Below are 25,854 nucleotides of genomic sequence, written 5' to 3' on the forward strand. Positions count from 1 at the left end.
CTCGCCACTTTTACCGAGAACAAACCATCAGATGAAATACTGAACGTCCAATAATCATCGCGATCAACAGCATGAAACTGAGACAACAATGACTTCAGCTCCTCGAACAAAACGTTGTTTCGGCCACCCATGTTAGATCGAGACCAAGTCCAAACCCATTCTCCGTTACACCATTTATTAGCGATAGTGTCTTGTTGGTTTAAATCGAGGTGAAATAAACGATTGAAACGAGTAAAAAAACTAGAATTACCGCACCAAGTATCGAACCAAAAACGAACCGAACTACCATTACCCACCTTCATAAAAAACGCATCATTTGGCAAAAAACCATTCGAGACGGAATCATTGCAAGTCGTGACCAGCGTAGACCAAGTACTATGAGACGAAACATTTACTTTGTCAAATCGATTACCATGAATAGCTTGAATAACAGAGACCCATAGATCACCCGGATGCACGAGATATCTCCATCTCCATTTCTGAAGAAGGGCAATATTAAACGTTTTCAAACTACCAACGTTCAACCCCCTTTTTCGTAGGAAGTTGTCGTTGATTAATGTTACTACGAGCCATACATATCGTTGTACGAGAATAAAGTTTATTAATGCATCATATATCATCTTAGCTTGCCTAAATTTTACTCCGTACTAATGTTCCCTTGTACTAATGACTAGCTCTTCGTATAAATATCATACCATGTTTGAAATAGTTAATTAGCTTCGAATTAATAGAACTTAACAGTTAACACCATATAAATCATATACTCCATCACAACAAAATGGCTTTGATTTATTCTTCAAAGTATATGTCTACCTCCCATGAATATCCTCTCCATTTGCATGGTTGGTTACGAATACACAAAGACGGCCGATGCGAAAGATTCATCGGAACTGACGTAGTTCCCGCTGGAACCGATCCTTCAACCGGGGTACACTCTAAAGACGTCGTTTTCTCATACGAACATAGTCTCATCGTACGAATTTACATTCCCAATACCATCGTTTCAACTCGAAAACTCCCAACTCTTATTTACATTCATGGTGGCGGTTTCATGACTCAATCTGCGTTTTCTTCCGCTTATCATCTGACACTTAACTTAATTACTAAAGAATCCAACGTGGTGGTAGTGTCTGTAAACTACAGGTTGGCACCCGAATATCTTCTCCCAATTGCGTACGAGGATTCATGGGAAGCGATCAAGTGGGTGGCTACCCATGTTAATGGGAATGGTCCGGAATCATGGTTAAACGACTATGCTGATCTTCAAAATGTTTTCTTTGGTGGAGATAGTGCGGGTGCAAACATATCCCACAATATGGCTATTCGGGTTGCGTTGAACCCGATTGATGATATTAACCTTAAGGGTGTAATCATGCTTCACCCTATGTTCGGAGGAAACGACCCAGTTCTGGATGAGAAGAAGGACCCCGAGTACAAAGCTTTCGCTGATCAGGTATGGAAGATGGCGAACCGATCGTGGGTTGGGTTAGATGATCCGTTACACAATCCGGATATGGACCCACGTATCTCGCGGTTTGGGTGCTCTAAAATACTTTTGTGTGTTGCTGAGAAGGATTTTTTTAGGAGTAGGGGTTTGTACTACGAAAAGGTGATGGCAAAAAGTGGATGGAAAGGGAAGATACAAGTTATAGAGAGCAAAGGAGAGGGTCATGCGTTCTTCTTGCTCAATGCTTCTAACGAAAATTCTCGTGTGTTACGTAATAAGATTTGTTTATTCATCAATCCAATCCGTAGCAAAGCTTAACCAAATGTGCGACGATTTTATACGGCAATGTTTTATCCATATGTCAGAAATATACTTTTAAAATATTGTAGGTCTCCCCTTTAAAACATTGTACGACTACTCAGAAGGATTAATTAATTAATAAGTTGGTTCTTTGTTTCAAATGTTCTATGTATATATGTATTATAGAAGATGTGAACGTCTGAACGTTCTTGTATTTCTCCCTTTAATAAATGAATAACGCCCCATTGCAGCGTTATGGTATTCTAGATTCCCACATCAAGAGAAAGATGTTCAAGAGGCACCTATCGAAAGGTCCAAGACCATTTGTTACAATATGATTTTTTGTGTTATATATATTTCATGCTGTGTGACATGGCAATCCAACAACGTCCATGTCTGTAATGGAGCGTTGTTATGGAGTGTGGGGCAAAAATTCACGGCACCAGAAACATTCATGATTTTTGATTGATTGATAATTAACTATTTATTTATTCTTTCCTTTTCTCACAACATTATCACTTGTGTAAGATTCCGTCAATACATGTTAGATCTTGAGGCTAGCGTATTAGAATATGATCACTGGATTGAATCGTGTAAACATTTTCCTTATCAAGTATTTCGACTCTATCAGCTTCGGGTTACACGAAATTTTGATTGAGATAAGACAAAGAAGTATTCATCGTCTAGGCTAAAACATAATGAATCAAAACAATTATAGATTGTATAATCTGGATGTTGTGTATAGAAAACATGTAGAAATGGTAAGTTCTGTAACCAATGGCTAAAATTCGTAACCCCAACTTCAAAAATGGATTTTTCTATTTATAATAGGGGAACAGGTGCAACTAAAGAGTTGCAACCTGGAAATGATCATAATGAAATGATACAACACTTGGAAATTTAACTCCCATGAAATGGTGTTTAAATATGCTTAAAATCATAAGAAAATTGTGCCTTAACTTTCAGAAAACCTGTACAACTTTTGGTGAACCATTGCACCCGTTCACTCAAGGATTACCACCTTTTCAGTGCATCCTGACTCGGAACAGCGTGCCACCAAGTGACACGGAGTGCCACTTGAATTCTATCACCACCAAGTTGGCACGACGTGCCACGAGTTCTCTGTCCGAACAGCTTTATTTTAGCACTAAGAGCCCATTCCAAGCTACCAAGCTCATTTCCGACTTTCGCAATCTATATAACCCTTTACGAATGTGCACTCCACACTTCACCGAATTCGTTTTAGAGTATCAATATATTACTAAACACTTTCTACCTATTAATCCAATTACACTAAAATAATTCGTTGGATCACACTAAAAACCTGACACTTCACAAGCCATGAGTCCCAATCCATTCATGAACATATGAAAAACTAAGTCCAAGGCTTTCTTGAAGCGGCAAAACTTCATGTTCATATATGTAGTTTTCTTTAATTTTGCTCTCGCAATGCAATTTTTCAAGAAAACTATTAAGAAGTTTAACTTCAACCTTACTTTATCTTACGGGTTCAAACACATATCTTGTGATCATAATAAACATGTGTTTCAATCTTTTGAAAGTATGCTTTCCACATTGAATTCAGTTCCTAGCGTTGTACTAGAATGGGAATTGGGTATCCCACTTTGGAAGATCTAATTGGACTTCAATCCCACAACATTAGCCAACTTGTGCGCATTTAAGTCCCGGCTAATTCTTTTATCAAGAGATCGCTTAATTTTGTTGTGACCCAATAAAATTCGCATATATCACTCCATTCGTGATCAACTCACGAAACATAGTTTGTCACATGACTTCAATCAATTTTTCCTTTGTAATTTTTTTCAACCAAGGACTTAAAAAGTTCTTATTTTACCATAAGGAACTTGCAAGTATTCGAATTAATTGATTGATCGGTATTGCATATGTCCACTTTTTCAGGATTCACCAATGTAAAACAAATATTTGTACACCCTTGATAATGTATCTCCATTATCATTATGCACATAATTATTACCATTACATTGGATAGTGAGATTATAATCATAATAATACCTTAGTCAATCCACTTCTAAAACCAAGAAGAAATGACAACAAGTTTATAGTGTTAATAATCTCAACATCAATCCTTTGATCCAACATACCTCATCTACACCAAGTGTAAAATCCAACAACTTGTAGATGTATCATCTTATTGATCAATAGTAAACTCAATACATTCTTAATATACTTTAGGGATTCTCATTGTGAATAAAATCATAATTCATGGCTGGCTTCTACAAGTATTAAAACACCTGAACCACATCATAATGTATTTTCTAGAATTATATTAGACTATGCTTAATCTCTCCCCCACATATGCTATATTGGTCACTTGATGTAATAGCATACATCATACTATCATTTCCAAAGCATAAGGTACATCCAATACCACCGGTATTTGTAGATAATTAAGCAACATGTAAACCTAATTCCATATTATTTCACCAACTTTTACCGTCATGATGGACCATCAAATTGTTTGTGGACATAATTAACATGAAACTTTTACCATCATATTTGTTATCAATTTTATAGTTAACCGTTAACCAACATTTGTATCTATTTGTGTAGCGAACACATGGGACTTTCTGCTTCCAAAATATCAAATGGAGAATTAATATCATTCACTATTAACCGAAACGTATAGATATTAACACGTATCTATGTTGGACAAACAATAATTGTTCCATGCACCTTCATGATTAATTTTTTTGGTAATAAAACAGCCACTTTACAACCATTGTTTTATTAATTTTTCAACAAATTAACACCACCCGTCAAATAGTCTTACTATTATTACCAATTAAATCGGTGTGACTTACCGATATTCACAATTTGTCTCTTGATTACATGCTTAGAAAAAGTCTACACATGGTCAAAACCATGTTGTAATCAATGTTTCCATTCACACCTATGGTGACACATGTTCAAGATTAAAATAATTCATACACATGTTAAAAGCCATGAATCATATTTCTCAACAACTAGATAATTATGATCATAATCATAATAAATCATTATGAAATCAATTAAAATGAAAGATTTCATTTGAATAATAAAACAGGTGAAAACTTACATACACAAGTTAAAATTGACTTGTGAATATGTTTGACCATAGGACCTTGAGACATATTGCTCGTGAATTTCATGAATAAATTATTACCTCGATCACCTAGTATTACATTAATCTCATCCAATCACATGAAAGTCATATCTTTTCTGCCATCTCCTAAACTCCATTCGTTCAAACTTCACAAGTTTGACCAACTTGGAAGTTATCTCCTTCACAGATTCACCAGCCATCATTCTTCCAAATACTTGATTAGATTGTTAGATCTTGGGGTTAGGGTAATAGAATATGATCACTATATTGTTTCTTGAATCATATTAACACTTTCCCAATCAAGTATTTCAACCCTATTAGCCTCGGGTTACACGAAATCTTGAGTGGGATAAGACAAGGAAAGAAACATCGTCCAGGCTAAAAGAAAATGAGTCAAAACAGTTATAGATTGTATAATCCGGATGTTTTGTGTGGAAAGCATGTAGAAATTGGTTAAATTCTGTAACTAATGGTTAAAATCTCTAACCCAACTCCAGAAATGAAGTTTTCTATTTATAATGAGCGAAAAGGTGCAACCGAAGAGTTGCAACCTTTGGAAATGATCATAATGAAATGATACAACACTTAGCATTTAACTCTCTTGAAATAGTGTTATAATATGCTTACAATCATAGGAAAACAATGTCTTAACTTCCAGAAAACTTGTACAACTTTTGGTGAACCATTGCACCTGTTCAGTCATGAATTACCACCTTTTCAATGCAGCCAGACTTGACACGGCGTGCCACCAGGTGGTACGGGTGGCACGCCGTGCCACCAGGTGGTACAGCGTGCCACTTGAATTCTGTCACTACCGGCCCCACTTGAATTCTGTCACCACCGGCCCAGAGTTGGCACGGTGTGCTAGAAAGTAGCACGGCGTGCCACATGTTCTCTGTTCTGAACAACTTTATTTTCTCACTAACAGCCCATTCCAAGTTACCAAGCTCATTTATGATCAACGCCGTCCTGTCAATGTTATGGGTCCTGTTCGAAAAATAAAAAACCCTTTTATATACAACCGTTTTTCATATATAATAACAAGTTCAATAATGCTAAAAAAATTATAAATACTAATATTAGTTTTTTAAATTATTAATTAACAAATGGACCAATGTATGTAAAATGGACTTAGGTATGTAATATTAAGATATATTTTTTGGGCCTCTATAGATTTTGGGTCCTGTGCGGCCGCACGTTTTGCACACCCCAATATCCGGCCATGTTTATTACTTCCGCAATCTATATAACCATTTACGAACGTGTACTCCACACTTCACTGAATATGTTTTAGAGTATTAATAGATTACTAAACACTTTCTACCTAGTAAATCCAATTACACTAAAATAATTCATTGGATCACACTAAAATCACCAACACCACACATCACACACATGTCCCACAACATTTTACACTATAAGGACCATTTATTATGGTTAGAGGAGTTGTGGATGATGTCAAATTGTGAGGAGAATTTGCGATGATTTGACAATGTTGTGAGAAAATGATATTTGTGGTAAAGTTGTGGAAGAGAGCGGGTGATTTGTAAAATAATAATTGATTGTGAGTGAAATGAGAATTAAGGAAAAATAAAAATAAAGAAATGAAACCAATCACAAACTAAAGAATTCCGTTGTGTTGCCCGTAGTTTTTACGTCTCACGCCCCTTCACAACGCTTCCACAATACCCCACAACGCGTGTTGTGGGCGTTTTAAGGTTCCACATCAGACGCCCAATAAAGTACCGTAAAATGGTCTAACGAACTGTCTAAGCAATTTAAAACAACACAACTTAATATCTAAGTACTTAAAACTAAGGGTGTGCCGTGTGCATTAAACGGTTTCGCCCACGAAACCGACCGAACCAAATCGATTTGGTTAAAGTGGGTTGACTTATTTGGTTTTGGTTTGGTTTGGTTTATTGGTTTCACCCGAAAATATTAACGGTTTACGGTTTGGATTTGGTTTGTAAAATAAACATTTGGTTTCAAACCGAAAAACCGAAATATACTACTATCAATGTCAATGGTATATATATATTAAATGTTAAATATTTCATTTATTTTATCCATATTCATATGCTATAAAATTGAACCCGCCTATACTTATAGTTTAATCAATATTGTATACTTATAGTTTAATCAATAAAATATGTTTGCTTTTCTCAAAAAGATATAAAACTACACACTTTTTTATCAATGAGTTTTAAATTGGTTAAACCGAAACCGAACCATGTAAACCGATATCTTATTTGGTTGGATTGGTTTGGTTTTGTCAAATTTGGTTCGGTTATTGGTTCTCAAAAATATTCTTGAAAACCGAATAAACTACGTAAACCATAAACCAACCGAACGAACACCCCTACTTAAAACAACAACACAATAAAAATTACTAACATCAAATAAGGATGTCATGAATACGCCAGTAACACAAACATAGTACAGATACAAACTACTTGCAACTTCACCCTATAATCACCAAAGTGTTATAAAATATCTAGATTGTGTTATAAAATATCTAGATTGGATGTTAATTTTATTATTATTATATTTCTTGCATAGTAATATTTTATACTATAAATAGACATGTATGGTAACCATTTAAGGTGCACCATTTCTCTTGAAATATCAATATCAATATTTCTTCTCTCCTTCTTCTCTCTTTTTCTCTCTTTGTTCTTATAACCATTAAAGGTAGTTATAAGCCTACTGAATTACAACACGTTATCAGCACGAAAAGCTTAGTGTAATTAAAAGATATCTCAAACGATCACGAATCACTAATCAAGGTATGAAATTATTAATAATTTTCAGACTCGAATATATCAAATTTTGGACTACTAACATTTATATTTATGTTATTTAAGTTATATATGGTCGGTTATACCACCTGAATTATATTTCTGTAATCTAACTTTTACTAACTTCACTAACATTTATATTTATGTTATTTAAGTTATATATGGTCGGTTATACCACCTGAATTATATTTCTGTAATCTAACTTTTACTAACTTCACTAACATTTATATTTATGTTATTTAAGTTATATATGGTCGGTTATACCACCTGAATTATATTTTCTGTAATCTAACTCTTATTAACTTCACTAACATTTATATTTATGTTAATAAGACCTCATGATTGTACGCAACACGTCATTTGACAACACGGTACTTTATGTACGCAACACGTCATTTGACAACACGGTACCATGGGTCGAGATTAATTCCGATCAATACGAATACGACGGGGTCTTTATATGTTATCTAACATTTATGATTACTTATGCAATTAATCATTATTTATTTCATGCATACTAATGTTTATTCTTAAATTTATAATTTTAAAAGTTAAAATAAAAAAATAGTTTGTATTTTTATTAAAAGTAAATCTTAAAAGTTAAAATAAGAAAAAGTAGTTTGTACTTTCATTAAAAGTTAAAATACAAAAAGTAGTTTGTATTTTTATTAAAAGTAAATCTTAAAAGTTAAAATAAGAAAAAGTAGTTTGTATTTTTATTAAAAGTATATCTTAAAAGTTAAAGTAAGAAAAAAAAAAGGGGATGGTAAAATGGAATAGTTTTTTGTCAAAAATGAAGTATTGAAAATGAAGTGGTCTCCTTCTATAACTAAAAAAAATATATACTTTTATCAAATGAATTTTTTTGTGGCCGACAATTTCAAACACGAGTCCGTGTTTAGTTTATCAAGAATATCTCTTGCTTTGGTGAAAGGTCACGATCACGATATCAGGTGTTGTGAAAGAATTAAAAAATTGGTCAAGTGGCCTTTTAAAAACTAGAAAAAAAATTTAAACAAAAAGTTTTTTTTATATATTTATAATTTACGGGTAACGTAAAAAAAAGGAAGTTTTTTTTATAAAAAAAAAAAAAACAAAGAAAGTGTTTAAATGAGTTTTACAGAAAGGGGGAAAGCAAAGTAAAAAAAAAACTTTTTTCCAAACAAAGGTAAATGAAAGTAGGACTTAATACAAGAAAAAAGTAAACATCTCCTAGACGTGATAAAATCTATCAATGATAAGTATTAGACTTGATGAGCTAAATGTACAAAAATGTTTCAACATGTCTTATGTTAATTTTCTAAAATAAGTTATTATTATTCCGAGTTTAACACATATACATATGTTAATTAAAAACAACCTTTTTGTTCTTATGTAGTGTTGGGTTGCAATTTTGATTGTATGCCATAATTCCATCCAGTAGAGTGACAATAGAAAACTTTTGATGATAATCAATAAAAAACTTTTTTCCAAACTTGTCAAATGTTTTGTTAAAAACGTGACCGTTGAAAAAAGGAGGTTGAATAATAAAACTTAAAAAACAAATTATTTTTTTAAGAGTGTGCATCAAAATGGCCCGTTTAATAATGGGGAGTAAAAATATAGTCAAATTGTTTCAACGAACAAGGGTTCAATTGGATGTCTCTTAAAAAAAATCCGCGGGTACAGGTGATGGATCCAATGGATCCGCATCCACGACCCGCGGGTGCTATCCCTAATTGTGACAAGTACAAATCAACTAAAAGTCTAAAAAATAAATGCTCTTATAGGGACCAAATGTTCACAATAATTGCCTAAGCTAGATATGAAACAAATAGTTCATAAAAAAAAAAAAAAGGTCGTTGTGCGTTTTCGGGATGATAGCCGAAATACACTTACAAAAGTAGGTCAGCCGTCAATTCTTTATGGCCATATCAACGTAGATCAATAAAATCATTTATGGTTTTGATAAAAGATTAATTAAAAATTAATTGTTTTTTGGTCGTGGATTCTCGGTAACAAAAACAAAGGTTGTTTTTGGTTGCCACAACAAACAAGACAGAGGTTGTTGACTTTTGTTGTTAAACATGGCACAAGTGAACAATAACAATAGATTATTGTTTTTGAAAAGAATAATGATGCGTTAATTTTATTGTATAAAATAAAATTAAAGAAAATGGTTTTCATTGATGACTATGAACAAACGCAAACAAAGTGTTTGTGGTATTTGGTGATTAAAAAAAAAAAGTGCATCTAAAGCTTCTACTGAAAATAATATGCATCTAAAGCTTCTACTGAAAATTAATGTGCAAGGTACAACGTATAACTATATGGTCAAATTCATTTGAGCCTTCGGAGTCACAAGTATATGATGTATATATATATTACTCAATTAACAAAATAGTAAATCTAAATTAATTCATATGAATAGTAAAACGAAATTAATTAATTTACTATTCACATAAAAAAGCGCATATGATAAAAAGCGTATCGCATATGATAAGCGCATATGATAAAAAGCGAATATGATGAAAAGCACAACGCATATGATGAAAATCGCATATGATTAAAAGCGCATATGGTGAAAAACACAGCGCATATGATTAAAAGCGTATATGGTGAAAAGGATATATGATAAATAAAAAAAAAACACATATGGTGATTTATAAAAAAAAACACATATGGTGATTAATGGAAAGCACATATGGTGATTAATGAAAAGTATATTGTGAAAAAGAATCACAAATGTTTCTTGAAAGAATTCAAGGTAAGATATATGAACCAATTCATCCATCATGTGAACCATTTTGATATTTCATGGTTCTAATAGACGCATCTAGCGGATGGTCTCATATTTGTATGTTATCAAGCCGTAATATGGCATTTGCAAAGTTTCTTGCACAAATTATTAAATTGAGAACACATTATTCTGATTACACCATTAAAAGGATGAGACTTGATAATGCTGGTGAGTTAACATCTCAAGCATTTAATGATCATTATATATCTACAGGGATTGTTGTTGAACATCCAGTTGCTCATGTGCATACACAAAATTGGTTTAGCTGAATCAATAGATAAACGCTTACAGCTAATAACTAGACAATTGATAATGAGTACAAATCTCTCAATATTTATATGTGGACATGTAAATTTACATGCTGCGACATTAATTCGCATTATACCATGTGGAAGTCGTAAATATTTTCACTTAATACTTGATTTTGGCCAAGAGCCAAATATTTTCTACCTTAAAACATTGGTTGTGCAGTGTATGTTCCAATTGTATCACCACAACACAATAAAATGGTTCTTCAAAGAAAGATGATAATATATTTTGGATATAAAACATCTTCAATCATAAGATATATTGAACCCATGATGGGTGATGTTTTTACAGCACGTTTTGCTGATTGTCATTTTAATAAAACATTGTTCCCTAGATTAGGGGGAGAAATAAAAATAAAAAATAAAATGATGCTTCATGATGTGAACATCAATTAAGGTATATTGAACTCGCACAAAAGAATGTGAAACGAAAGTTCAAAAATAATGCATATGCAAGAACTTGCAAATTAATTACTTTATGCATTTACAGATATAAAAAAGTGACTAAATCATATATACCAGCGATAAATGCTCCAGCTCGAACTAAAATTCCAAAAGCTGGCAATAATGTCACTGTTGAGTCTTTGCCACGCATCAAACGTGGAAGATCAATTGGTTCCGAAGATAAAAATCCTCGAAAAAGAAAATCAGCTGATAATGAGGTAAGAGAAAGTGTTCAAGAAGAACCACAAATCAATATTCCTTCTGCAGAGGATATTGATAAATGTAAATACTAAAATTGCGATAAATTATGCAATATTATGGAACCGAAATGAAACTAAAATCTCTATGAGATATTTTCATATAATGTTACAATGACATCATGAATAAAGATGATGATCTGGAACTAAAATCTGTCATTGAATATACAAAATGGACATGATTGAGCTCAATGGAAAGGAGCAATAAGAGCTGAATTAGAATCGCTCGATAAAAGAAAAGTTTTCTGATCAATCGTTATCACTTTTAAAGATGTGAAATGTATGGGATACAAATGAATTTTTATCCGAAAAGAAATGTGCAAATGAAGTTACAAGGCAAAACTAGACTTGTAACTCAATATTTCCCACAAAGACCAGAAATGAATTAGGAGGAAAAATTATCCTCCTGTAATGGATACAATTACTTATTAGATACTTAATCAACCTGGTAGTTATTTAAATGCATCTCATGAATGTTGTTACTACTTATCTGTATGGATCACTTAATAGTGATATATATGAATATACCTAAAGGGTTAAGGTATCATAAGCATCTAATGTAAAACCCAAGGGAATATATTCCATTGAATCACAAAGATTTTTATATGGATTGATACAATAGTATAACCGATTAAATGACTACTTGAAAAAAAAAGGGTATACATATAAACTTATTTTGCACGTATGTTTTATAAAAACAATGTTCGGATATGAGATCGTAGTTGTTTATGTCAATGTTCTTAACATCATATGAACAAATAAAGAGATCTATGAAATCATTCAACTTCTAAAGAATTATTTTGAAATGAAAGATCTTGAAAAAACCAAGTATTACCTTGGATTGCAAATTGAGCATATGCCTAATGGTTTACTTGTACATCAAACAACTTATACCGAAAAGATTTTAAAACATTTTTTTTAAAGACAAACTCATTGTTGTTAGATCACTCAATATTGACACTGATCTATTTCATCCCTGCGAAGATCATGAAAATTTTAACAGATCGGAAGTTCTATATTTTAGTGCAATTGAGGTTCTTATGTATCTTATAGATTATACAAGATCTGACATTTCTTTTGCAGTTAATTTGTTGACAAGGTTCAGCTCAGCCCCTACCAAAAGACATTGGAATGGGATCAAACAAATAGTTTGATACCTTCGGGGAACTACTGATTTATAATTATTTTATTCTAACAACTCGAAACAAGATTTGTTTGGTTATACAGATGCAGATTATTTATCCGATCTACATAAAGCTAAATCTCAAACTAGATATGTATTCCTAAATGGAGGCACCGCAATATCATGACGTTCTCAAAACAAACACTTGTTGCAACATCATCAAATCATGCCGAAGTGATTGCATTACATGAAGCTACTCGGGAATGATTTTAGTTAAGATCAATGATACAAATCATTATTGATTCTTGTGGACTAGAACGCTATAAAAGCGTAACAACTATCTATGAAGATAATACAGCTTACATAATACAAATGAAAGAAGAGTATCAAAAATGACAGAACAAAACATAAATGCTGACGAGGCGCTAAAGCTATAAACGGTCTTAACGGTCATAAGTTTGATGGAAAAGAATGGTATATTGGTAAGGCTCAGAAAAAGACTGAAAGGGAATAGGAACTGAAACAACGGTTTGAACAAACCATGAAGGAGACTGTAGACAAATCACGAGGGCCAAACTTGTACATAAAAGATTTAGATGATACAGTTTCAGATGAAAACCTCAGATTTTTCTCATATACTCAAGATATCGTAAAAGACAACCAGATTAAAATGAGATACGTTCAATCAACAACTCTGCTGATCTTTATACCAAAGCACTGCTAACTGCTATTTTCAGAACACACGTTCATAATATTGGCATGAGGCATGTTCAGAAGATGTAACAACTCAGGCGTTGCCTATTTGAGGGGGAGTCAACTCTATGCTGCACTCTTTTTCCCTTAGCTAAAGTTTTATCCCAATGGGTTTTCTTTAGCAAGGTTTTTAACGAGGCAGTAATAGTTATTCTCTAATAAAATTGTCATCCAAGGGGGAGTGTTATAAAATATCTAGATTGTGTTATAAAATATCTAGATTGGATGTTAATTTTATTATTATTATATTTCTTGCATAGTAATATTTTATACTATAAATAGACATGTATGGTAACCATTTAAGGTGCACCATTTCTCTTGAAATATCAATATCAATATTTCTTCTCTCCTTCTTCTCTCTTTTTCTCTCTTTGTTCTTATAACCATTAAAGGTAGTTATAAGCCTACTGAATTATAACACAAAGGAAAATGATATTTCCTCCTACCTATTATTCCTACTAATTTTTCTACCAAATAGGATGGTGACATGTGTCATTAGTTTAATTAGTCCATCAATTTCTTATATTCTACATAATTCGTCCTTATTAATTATTTACGGAGCATATATTATCCACACTTTATAAGAAGTAACATGCATTTATAGTATTATATTAAATTACTTGTTCCAATTTCTAATTTGATAATAATGAATGTTGTAGTGCCAGCATCCTTATACAGCAATATAACAAGGAAATTAAAATGATCACATATCACACATGCGCCACCATATCCAAATCAAGTAAAAAAAAATAAAATCACACTAATAACAATACAAACTTACGAGTTGTTTTAAAATACTGAATATCATTCAAGTAACATGTACCAATGTTTCATTATTTTGTTACCAAGGAAAACAATTTAAAATTTGCAAAACATAATAAGTATCTCAGTAAGTATCTCAGTATTCCAATAGAGAGCTTGAGCCGAACTACCAATATCTGCATTTACATTAAAGAAAATTCATGATTATTGTACCCAACAACTTTATATATCCAATTGAAAATAAAATGTATGTATAATATAACAAACCTCTTGTATGCTCAAAGATTAAGATCAAAGTTTTAAGTTCGTTTGAATGTATTATCATTGACCGAACTTCTACCCGATTTGCATCTTAAATCTTTGCTTTCTTCAAATACCTAAAAAAATGAACCAATAAATCATAACTTATGTCAACCATAAGAAAAATCAAATAACAGAAAAAAAGAATACTATCTCACATTTCTCTTTCTTTTCCCTTTTGTAACCTTTTCTACTTTGGATTCTTTTCTCTTTGTTGGTGGACGCCCTTTAGTACGCACTTGCACGGGAGGTAGCAAGGGTTTAGATGGCTCTCACTACAACAAATTTGCTATTTAACCACACATAAATGTACACACTTTTAAGAAATGTGTACTTTTTTTAAAAAAATTTCACACTTGTAAATGTGTGTAAATGTATTACACTTATAAGTTTAGGATATCATTATAGTTTCACACATAAAAGTGTATGGAAAAAAGTTCACACTAATTTGTGTGTAAAATTATAAATATAACCACACTTAAGAGTGTTAAGTTGATTTTGTCGCACTAGATTTGTTCACGCTCCCCCTTGTGTGAAGAAATGAGGTGTAACAAATTTTACTCACATTTTTAAATGTGATTAAATTTGTATTTGTACACACTAATAAGTGTGAACAAACTTTTCCTACAATTTTAAGTGCGAAATTTGAATAACATTCAACATTTATAAATGTAACAAACTTATACATATTTATAAGTGTGAGGAATTTGATAAAAAGCTCACACTTTCTTACAAGTGTGTAAAAATATGTGTGAACAATTAATAAATTTGTTGTAGTGTCTGGAACATGATAACAATCTTCTGATACAACATTTTTGTTACTACTAACACCCCAACTCGAATCATCCAGTAGCTTTTCTTTTGCCAATTTTATGCATTCAACTAAATAATCATACTTTTCTTGAGAATCAGCAAGATGTGCAACTTCATAAAAATAAGAACATAGCTGATCAAACTGTTTGGCATGCCCTCCACTATTCAAATCTTCATAACAATTGATCACATGGTAGTGTCGACATGGTAGTGTCGATGCTTCAAATCTTTCCTCCATCTAGACAAGATATAACACGCGGGAATTTCTTTAATATCTTTCTCGATCTAAATAAAACTATAAAACATGACAGATCTATTAGTACACACTTGCAAACATACATATTGTGCTGCATACTTGCCAACATAAATACATATACTGTGCCGGTGCGTAATATATATTTTAGTTTGCATCGATTGCTTTCATGAGTTGTAATATAACTATTTGATCTCTATATAGCAATTTATATATTTGCATACGTGTTGATAAATTAACCACATGTTATCAAGGAAGAACTAATGATCAAGAGTTAAAAATATAGAATAGACAAAGTAGTGATCTCATACATATTGCAACTAATAGTGGACGATATAAAATAAAATTGATACATAGATAACTGTAGACCTTTGATTAATTACGAATGTGAATGGCGGCCAAACGGTTATCCACGATTGAGTTTATAGGATATTAATTACGGAGTATAAAGTGCTAGGGTTATTTTATATTTGTGAATTCATTATTTAATATAACAAAGGGTAATTTATGCACAATATAAGAAGTTGGTGGACTAATTAGAAACTAATGACAAATGTCACCATCCTATTTGGTAAGAGGATTGGTAGGAATAATGGGCAGGAGGTAATATCATTTTCCCCAAAGGAAAATATATAACAAGTCATACAACTACGACTATATGCTAAAAGATGCAACACTCTTAAACTTAACAAAAATATAAACCCTCAAACTTTAATGTACTAACTATTTAGTCATAAAAACTTATTGTAGACATGTACCAACATCAATTCAAATAAAACATCATTATAAAGTTAGGTAACTGGATAGTTCGTACTAGTCGTTTGGTAAACCTATCAATTAGGTAAAAGATGATTCTTCACCATAGAGTTCATCCTATCGATTTCTTTATTATTATCAATGATATAAACCTTAACACACATGCAGTTCAGTTGTGGGATAGAGTTCGAGCTTGGGTGGACATTCATATGCCTTTGTTTACGGAGTGGTCGGAGTGGGTGGTATGGTTGGAAGACTGGAGGGCTAATGAGAGACAAAGTCAAGATTGTTCGTAATTATTGCTTCTTTGGTGTGGCACATATGGAGATTAAGGAATAACGTTTTGTTTAATCCTCGCCCGATGAAGAAATGTATTCTTTTTTATTCTGTTTAATTTGTCATTATGCTTTTTTATGGTTGTCTAGTAGAGGGTAAAAGAAATGTAAATTGAAACGATTGGCTTGTTAAGCCGGTGTAATTCTCTACCTTCTCTAGCCGCTTGCTAGGGTGGTATTTTTGGCTAATAAAATTGTTGATGTTCTAAAAAAAAAGGTAAACCTGATATGTAAATCGATAATATAAAATGAAAGATAACGATGCCAAAACCCCCAATTCCGAATTATCGCATTTGTGTTCATTCAATTTAATAATGTTAAAACAATTAGGATATGGATGATAAGAATATATCTTCACGTATATTATAGCTGTATATATGTATTCCTTTATTATATATAGATGCACTACAACAAATTAGTTAATTACCCACGCATAAGTTTACACACTTTTAAAAAGTGTGTACTTTTTTGTTAAATTCCTTACACTTGTAAATGTGTGTAAATGTATTACATTTTGTGAATGCTATTATACGGATCTTAGAACAACTTGTAACTCGATCTAACGGCGGAAATCACTAGAACGAGGTTTACCGAATTACGGGTCGTGTTGGGGTCGAATTAGTTGAATCTAGATTAGAACGACTCCTAAACGTGTTGATTCAATGGGTTTTGGCATTGGGAACGACTGGAACGAAAACAATACGATTTAGGGTTATGGGAATGAGTAACCTCACAAAAGAGGCCAAGTCCCGTATTTATACTGCCTCCAGACACAGTCGGTCGACTGTGTTAGATAGTCGGTCGACTGTGTGGACTAAGTCGGTCAAGTGAGTGAACTCACTTGGTCGACTGTGTATCCAGTGTAACTATTAATTAAAATATTAAAGTACATACACACACACACACACACAATGATTCAATAGTCACAATATCAAATGTTATTGCATGACTGAATGTATTTAAACGATAAACTATGAACTATGGATTACATGCACCAACACATTTATAAGTGTAGAATATCGTGATAGTTTCACACATAAAAATGTAGGGAAAAAAGTTCACATTAATTTGTGTATATAATCATAAATATAACCACACTTAAGAGTGTTAAGTTAATTTTGTCATACTAGATTTGTTCACGGTCCCTCTTGTGTGAAGAAATGAGGTGTAACAAATTTACTCACACTTTTAAATGCGTTTAAATTTGTGTTTGTACATACCTATAAGTGTGAACATATTTTTTCTATAATTTTATGAGTGAAAATTAAATAATATTCAACATTTATAAATATAACAAACTTTTACATATTTATAATTGTGGGGAATTTGATAAAAAGCTCACACTTTCCTAGAAGTGTGTAAACATATGCGTGAGCAATAGCCAATAGGTAAATTTGTTGTAGTAATGATATATTGTATGATTTCTTTCCTTATATAATTGTTTTGACTTGTACTACAAGATATTGTACCCTATGTAATGCTTCATATCAATAAATGTTGAGTTTAACCTAATTTTCTCTGTATTAATATCAAGAGCCTAATTGATCCTTTGCTTATTTTTTTTTTCTACTTTATGAAACTTTTAATTATGTATTTTTAGTTTGAAAAAAAAATGTAATTGTATTTATCGTTATCAATAAAAGTGTTGTTTAAAAATATGATTGCACTAAAGTGATAATAAACACAAACAGATACTTAAAACACGATCATAACTTTAAAAAACAATGAACACGCAACGAACTATAAGACTAGATGAGTCCTATCAGGAATACGATACAAACCCGAAGTTGATATGCCAAGATTTCGGAATAACTTTGTAATCATCATCCCGAATGGTAACGGTTCATTTAAGCTTTCCCTAGCTTCTTGCATTCGATTAACCATGATGTATCCGACATCAAAAGGTATACAGTTCATTATCCAGTGTATCATAAGAGCTTCAATTAGAATCACCTGGTAATCTTGATCCGCACAATGTGGACGACCAGTTATGTTACTACGGATTATAGTATATATTTTCCTTTTATTGTCTCTAAGGAAACCAAAAAGCATCTTTTTTATTTCTAAGCAAATGTTTAGACGTTGATCTTCAACACATGTGTTAACAACATCTTCTATAGATTTCTCGCCAACAACATGTGTCTCAAGGAGATCGCCATCAAATTGAGTGGTAGAATTGTAAAATTGCAAACCTTCAATTGGGAGGCCCAAAGCATTGTTGATGTGTCCATATCCCAATGATATGGTTGACCTTTCAGAATAAACCTAACCATTTTATCTTATCTTGAAAAAGAAAACTTCTGATAGAACTCACGTACACAATCAGGGTAAACAACGAAAATGTCACTTATCATACACAACAATGATAATTCTCTAAATTGTTCGTACGTGAGTTCATGATCTTCTCGAGGCTCAGTTCCTCTTTAATAACAACCCCCATCGAGGAGTGTCCTATGAAAAATTGGAATTTGACGTTAAGGGAGGCTTACTCCATAACTAAATAATTACAACAAAAACTCTATTTGCACATCATAACAAAGTATTACGGAGTATATTGAAAAGTGAAAATCGTTTTGAATAGATTAAACATATGAATTAAAGCAAATACATAAATTTTTCGAAAAATAATCTTCAAAATTAACTATTTTTTCTCACATCGAGCCACTTTTCACGAAGTAACTTGACAATAACATTTAAACGCAAATAGTTTTGTTCAAATTATGTTATAAATAGTGTTATGGAGTATAATTTAGGTAAGGTTATAGAAGCAAACTAGATTTATGAGCCCGTGCGTTGCACGGGGACTCATCCGCAAACATTATTGATTTTTAAACTTATATATGAAATAACGATATTATAGGAAAAGTAACAAAAATATTGTTATGGTTGAATTAGTAAAATATGTTTTTGTAAACAACACACATTAGTAAAACTTTGATAAATTATAGTTTATACATAGATTTTAAGAACCCGTGAGTTGAACGACAGCTATAAAAAATAGTTCTCCTAACATAATTATGTCATTGTGTAAAGCACCTGATATAGAAAATAATGTGGACAACATCAATATTGTTAATAATGAATCAAACTCTATTTTTATTAATATACATATAATGATTCCCAATAGTGTCTTTTCATGTTTAAAACAAACGGTAGATAAACTACTCTGTATTTGCTTCAGTCATATATCCTTAAACCCATGAATATGTCTACCCATGACCTTTAAAATACAGACTTGCAGCCAAATAGGCCTTCACTTTTCTTACCAAGAAATCTCACCATTCATAATTTAAAATGCTTGTAACCCTTGTTATATTGTCGTTGCCCTAATATCACCCCAATATTGCCACATGTACAAGTCTTTCAAACAATCTAAACACATTTCTACACAACATCATTTTCCAACCTGGCCAATTTAACCTTTGAAGATCAAAACATTACAAATATGCTCTTACATAAGAAAAAAAAAAGAAAAAAAGAAAGAAGACACGATAACAATATGAGTTACTCAAATAGTTAATTTGAAGTAAAAAAGTCAGATAAAAAAAATTTATAGAACCTGAGATATTGATCTTGTGGTAGAAGAATAACCAACTTACATAAGGTGAGTTTGTGATGCAAGGCATTAAAATTTACCGTCTTACAATACAATTTACCATGTTGCTCCTCCACAAATGATATTGTAGCAAGCACAACACAAATAAAAGACTAAAGACCAAATGAACATATTAAGTAAGTAAATGGGTCAAAATAATGGCATGCATAAATTTGTGTATTAACTTACAAATCCTACAATTGGCTGAAAGCATTAATTTCAGGAGTGATTAAAGCATCATCACTTACATACACACTTCTTGCAACAGCCTGTAAACTTGTTAAACAACAACAAATATCCGCAATTAATCAGTTACCTAAACACCATTTAGTTGATGAACACTGAGCATATTCAATTAAAATTGGGGTTGAACATGGTCAAAACTTTAATGAACATAAATAAACATAGACTAAAGTAAATGAAGGATAAAGAAAATTTTAACTTTGCATTCATCTAGCAACCTTGCAGTAAGTCTAAAAAAAATACATACTATGTGCGTAAGTCTTAATTTTTTCTTTTTAGCACATTTGAGATATCTATCTATATTTATAATTAAAAGAGCAATTCAGTTCAAACATCTCTTCATTTATCTTGAAGCTCATTATGTATAAGATCACCTATCATATGCATAATATTAATTTACCTTTTAATAAGTGGATTATATTGGCTTTAACGACATACCATTAAGGAAAACTGGTGTTGGAAGTGGCGATTGTTCAAGCGATGTTGGAAGCGGCTTTCTTACTGGGAAAAATTGCTCTGAACCCTGTGATCGAACCAGGAGTCCCATGTGGCAGCAAAAACGTCAATCAATTCCATAGAGTTTGTAATCTCCTAAATCTGCAGTGGGGTAGATTGGGTGGTAATTATACTCCTACCAACTGGTTCAAAACTCTTAATATGGGTTAAGATTGCTAATTTGCCCATAACTTAAACCAATAAGATTTATGTAGATAAATAATGCAAATTAAGATGTTTAATAAGAACGTATTTAATATCTTTAAGGCATACTGGTCCAAAAGACATTGGAAAAAAATCATACCTCAGCATTTCGGTGGTACTTCTTGGACACTTTCAATGGTACTTCTTGGACAATTTCAGTTTATTGTCTGCTCATTCTATAGAGTTATTTCAACGATATTGTCATTGCGTATCATGAAGAAACAGAGGTTAATATAGGCTCGTTATTATTCTTTCAAGATAAAACACAAACCACTGCACCAAACAACTATAACTATAAGATTGTACCTTCGATATCAAAACGGTCGAAGGGCCAGGTTGATGAGCAGCAACTCTCATCCGTGGTGATAGCCAATGAGTATATCGGGTCAGTAAAAAGGGCAGTTGCACCCACATGGACACCTGCAAATGTCCTCATATATGAATATAAAAGAATATAAGAAAATAAGTGTGGCAACAGCATTTCATTAACTCCTAAATTGATTATTAGATGGGTAAATAATACATGATCTAAATAAGACATATTTTCTCGTGAAAAACACAATGGACAACAAAGTGGACAACATACCAGAAGTGACAGCATAGCAAAAACTACTCACAATGCACAAGATAATGGGCAATATTGACTGAATCCAAAGATCCCATCAACTGCTTTATCATACTTGGAGTCAACCGTTGTATGAAGTGCAGGTGACCCACAACACATAGCTTCTTACATCTATTTTCACATAATCATATTTTGAAGGTTGCAATTGTACTTTTGTAAAATAAAGCCTATAACGATAACAAATATTACAAAATACTTTAAAAATCAAACAACAAAATACAAAACAAAAAAAGGGTTTAATGGATTTTGATTGAATTAACTAAATGCTTATCGGTTTCACAACTACTTTGAGATTCTATAACCATATCAAAATCACCATATAATGATGAGAAAAAAGGTTAAAACCAAAACGTTCCAAATGTATAAACCTCATTATAAAATATTTTTAAATAATAAGGTATACATATACCTATATACCTTCGAAACAACATGGCCATTTACTATAACGATACTATATGTATGATATGACCTAATCACCATAATCTGGGCAACAATCAAGAATAAAATTATGATGAAAAAGCATACCTATACCTGTGATTAAAGCAACATCGATAAAATGACCAGAAAGTAATAGTAGTATTAGGCATCCCAATTTAAATTTAAGATTTCGAATTCTTCATATACAAAGGCATTTCAACAAATATAATATAATTAGGACAAACAAAAACCGTAAAAAGAGTTACCCATAACTGAAGAGATTTATACTTTCCTTGAATATCCATATATCAAATGCGTGTATCAATGATTTTTATCTCGTTATCACTTCTTCATGGTAACTTTGTAAAGCTTATTTAGTTGAGCATATGTAAAACAAAACAAAACAAAATATTTATTAACATGGCAAAAATTAAAATTAAAATTAAAATTAAAAATTCGAACAATAGTAAAAACTTTAAAGGAAACCATCCAATTATCACAACCTTACATTGAATCCCTTGATCATAGGTTACATATGTTCTTCACTGTCATATGTATAAAATGGAAAGAATTGGAGATAATAATCTCCATCATTCTTTTCACATCATGTGTCCGTTCAACACCAAACAAACTTGCAAAGATCAAATAATCTTTTAAAACCAAATCCCAACTAACAAATCAACATGAAAATGTACAGAAAGAAAAGCAGTAAATAGAAATAAAACTGAATCTAAGTTACCTTAAAAAAAAGATATTACCTTTGACGAACTTCGAGTAACTGCAAGAAATCTTGTAGTCCAAACCGTTAACCACAAAAACATATTCAATGTTAGCTAATTTATCACAAGATTCATCCGCCTTTAACAATTGGCCACTATCAGTTAAGCAATACATGTGCAACAAATCAAGATTTTTTTTTCTTCTGCAGTAGTACACAAAACACAACACTAATAAAACAGCAAAAAGTACGAATATTTATAAATAAAGAATCAAAATGAGGAATGTCCAACAATTGATGTTAATAGATTGCATACATATAATTGATGTACAATAATAACAAAATTTAGTTTCATTCAAGCATTTCATCAAACACCTAATATGCAAGAAACAAAGAATCATTACAAATAAGTAAATAGAACATTCAAAGCAGTTGCAAACCTTATAGCAAATCAAAAAACCCTAGCGATCAAGTACTAAACAAATAAAGATTGAACAAAAAATATGAAAAAATATGAAGAAAAAAAATAATAATTTGGAATCGTAAGAAATAATTAAATCTCTATTTGTAATAAAGATGGATACCTTACATTAAATCCGCCACCAACCAATTTCGTCTCTATCAATTCATCCAAAATTTTGATTTAAATTTTCTCCTAACTTGAGAAATCATTGATTAAATCAATTGATTAAATTGATGTAATCGAATGTACCTGATTAGAGTGATTTTTGAAATCGCAGGAGATGAGATCGAAGGAGATTAGAGTTGTGGTGGATCTGTGTAAACAGTTAGGGAGAGAGAGGCCATAAACCGCTTGATAAACTTGTTAATTAGGGACACGCGTCAGTCATAGTTAATTAGCGAGTTTTTTAATTCAAAATTAGTAGAAAATTAGGATTAGTGAGGAGGAATCTGGTGCTAACCCGTGTCTGAATTATGTATGGGATTTTATAAAGATAAAAGAAAGATAGTTTAATGTTAACGGATCTAATAATCAACGTTCAACACAACAACGTATAAAATACTAATAATTAAAAAGTTAAGTAGTATCATATCATATATATTAATTAATATATATCGTAAAAGACAACCAGATTAAAATGAGATACGTTCAATCAACAACTCTGCTGATCTTTATACCAAAGCACTGCTAACTGCTATTTTCAGAACACACGTTCATAATATTGGCATGAGGCATGTTCAGAAGATGTAACAACTCAGGCGTTGCCTATTTGAGGGGGAGTCAACTCTATGCTGCACTCTTTTTCCCTTAGCTAAAGTTTTATCCCAATGGGTTTTCTTTAGCAAGGTTTTTAACGAGGCAGTAATAGTTATTCTCTAATAAAATTGTCATCCAAGGGGGAGTGTTATAAAATATCTAGATTGTGTTATAAAATATCTAGATTGGATGTTAATTTTATTATTATTATATTTCTTGCATAGTAATATTTTATACTATAAATAGACATGTATGGTAACCATTTAAGGTGCACCATTTCTCTTGAAATATCAATATCAATATTTCTTCTCTCCTTCTTCTCTCTTTTTCTCTCTTTATTCTTATAACCATTAAAGGTAGTTATAAGCATACTGAATTATAACACAAAGGAAAATGATATTTCCTCCTACCTATTATTCCTACTAATTTTTCTACCAAATAGGATGGTGACATGTGTCATTAGTTTAATTAGTCCATCAATTTCTTATATTCTACATAATTCGTCCTTATTAATTATTTACGGAGCATATATTATCCACACTTTATAAGAAGTAACATGCATTTATAGTATTATATTAAATTACTTGTTCCAATTTCTAATTTGATAATAATGAATGTTGTAGTGCCAGCATCCTTATACAGCAATATAACAAGGAAATTAAAATGATCACATATCACACATGCGCCACCATATCCAAATCAAGTAAAAAAAAATAAAATCACACTAATAACAATACAAACTTACGAGTTGTTTTAAAATACTGAATATCATTCAAGTAACATGTACCAATGTTTCATTATTTTGTTACCAAGGAAAACAATTTAAAATTTGCAAAACATAATAAGTATCTCAGTAAGTATCTCAGTATTCCAATAGAGAGCTTGAGCCGAACTACCAATATCTGCATTTACATTAAAGAAAATTCATGATTATTGTACCCAACAACTTTATATATCCAATTGAAAATAAAATGTATGTATAATATAACAAACCTCTTGTATGCTCAAAGATTAAGATCAAAGTTTTAAGTTCGTTTGAATGTATTATCATTGACCGAACTTCTACCCGATTTGCATCTTAAATCTTTGCTTTCTTCAAATACCTAAAAAAATGAACCAATAAATCATAACTTATGTCAACCATAAGAAAAATCAAATAACAGAAAAAAAGAATACTATCTCACATTTCTCTTTCTTTTCCCTTTTGTAACCTTTTCTACTTTGGATTCTTTTCTCTTTGTTGGTGGACGCCCTTTAGTACGCACTTGCACGGGAGGTAGCAAGGGTTTAGATGGCTCTCACTACAACAAATTTGCTATTTAACCACACATAAATGTACACACTTTTAAGAAATGTGTACTTTTTTTAAAAAAATTTCACACTTGTAAATGTGTGTAAATGTATTACACTTATAAGTTTAGGATATCATTATAGTTTCACACATAAAAGTGTATGGAAAAAAGTTCACACTAATTTGTGTGTAAAATTATAAATATAACCACACTTAAGAGTGTTAAGTTGATTTTGTCGCACTAGATTTGTTCACGCTCCCCCTTGTGTGAAGAAATGAGGTGTAACAAATTTTACTCACATTTTTAAATGTGATTAAATTTGTATTTGTACACACTAATAAGTGTGAACAAACTTTTCCTACAATTTTAAGTGCGAAATTTGAATAACATTCAACATTTATAAATGTAACAAACTTATACATATTTATAAGTGTGAGGAATTTGATAAAAAGCTCACACTTTCTTACAAGTGTGTAAAAATATGTGTGAAC

General features: G+C 31.7%; 1 protein-coding gene across 1 annotated transcript; it reads left to right on the forward strand.

Moving 5' to 3' along the window:
- Positions 1-802: 802 nt before the first annotated feature.
- Positions 803-1,765, forward strand: LOC139893815 (probable carboxylesterase 2). Its single transcript, XM_071877006.1, has one exon. The coding sequence runs from the start codon at positions 806-808 to the stop codon at positions 1,763-1,765; it is 960 nt and encodes a 319-aa protein (XP_071733107.1). The 5' UTR covers positions 803-805.
- Positions 1,766-25,854: the final 24,089 nt, after the last annotated feature.

This window comes from Rutidosis leptorrhynchoides, chromosome 2 (assembly GCF_046630445.1).
Source record: "Rutidosis leptorrhynchoides isolate AG116_Rl617_1_P2 chromosome 2, CSIRO_AGI_Rlap_v1, whole genome shotgun sequence".
Taxonomy (NCBI): domain Eukaryota; kingdom Viridiplantae; phylum Streptophyta; class Magnoliopsida; order Asterales; family Asteraceae; genus Rutidosis; species Rutidosis leptorrhynchoides.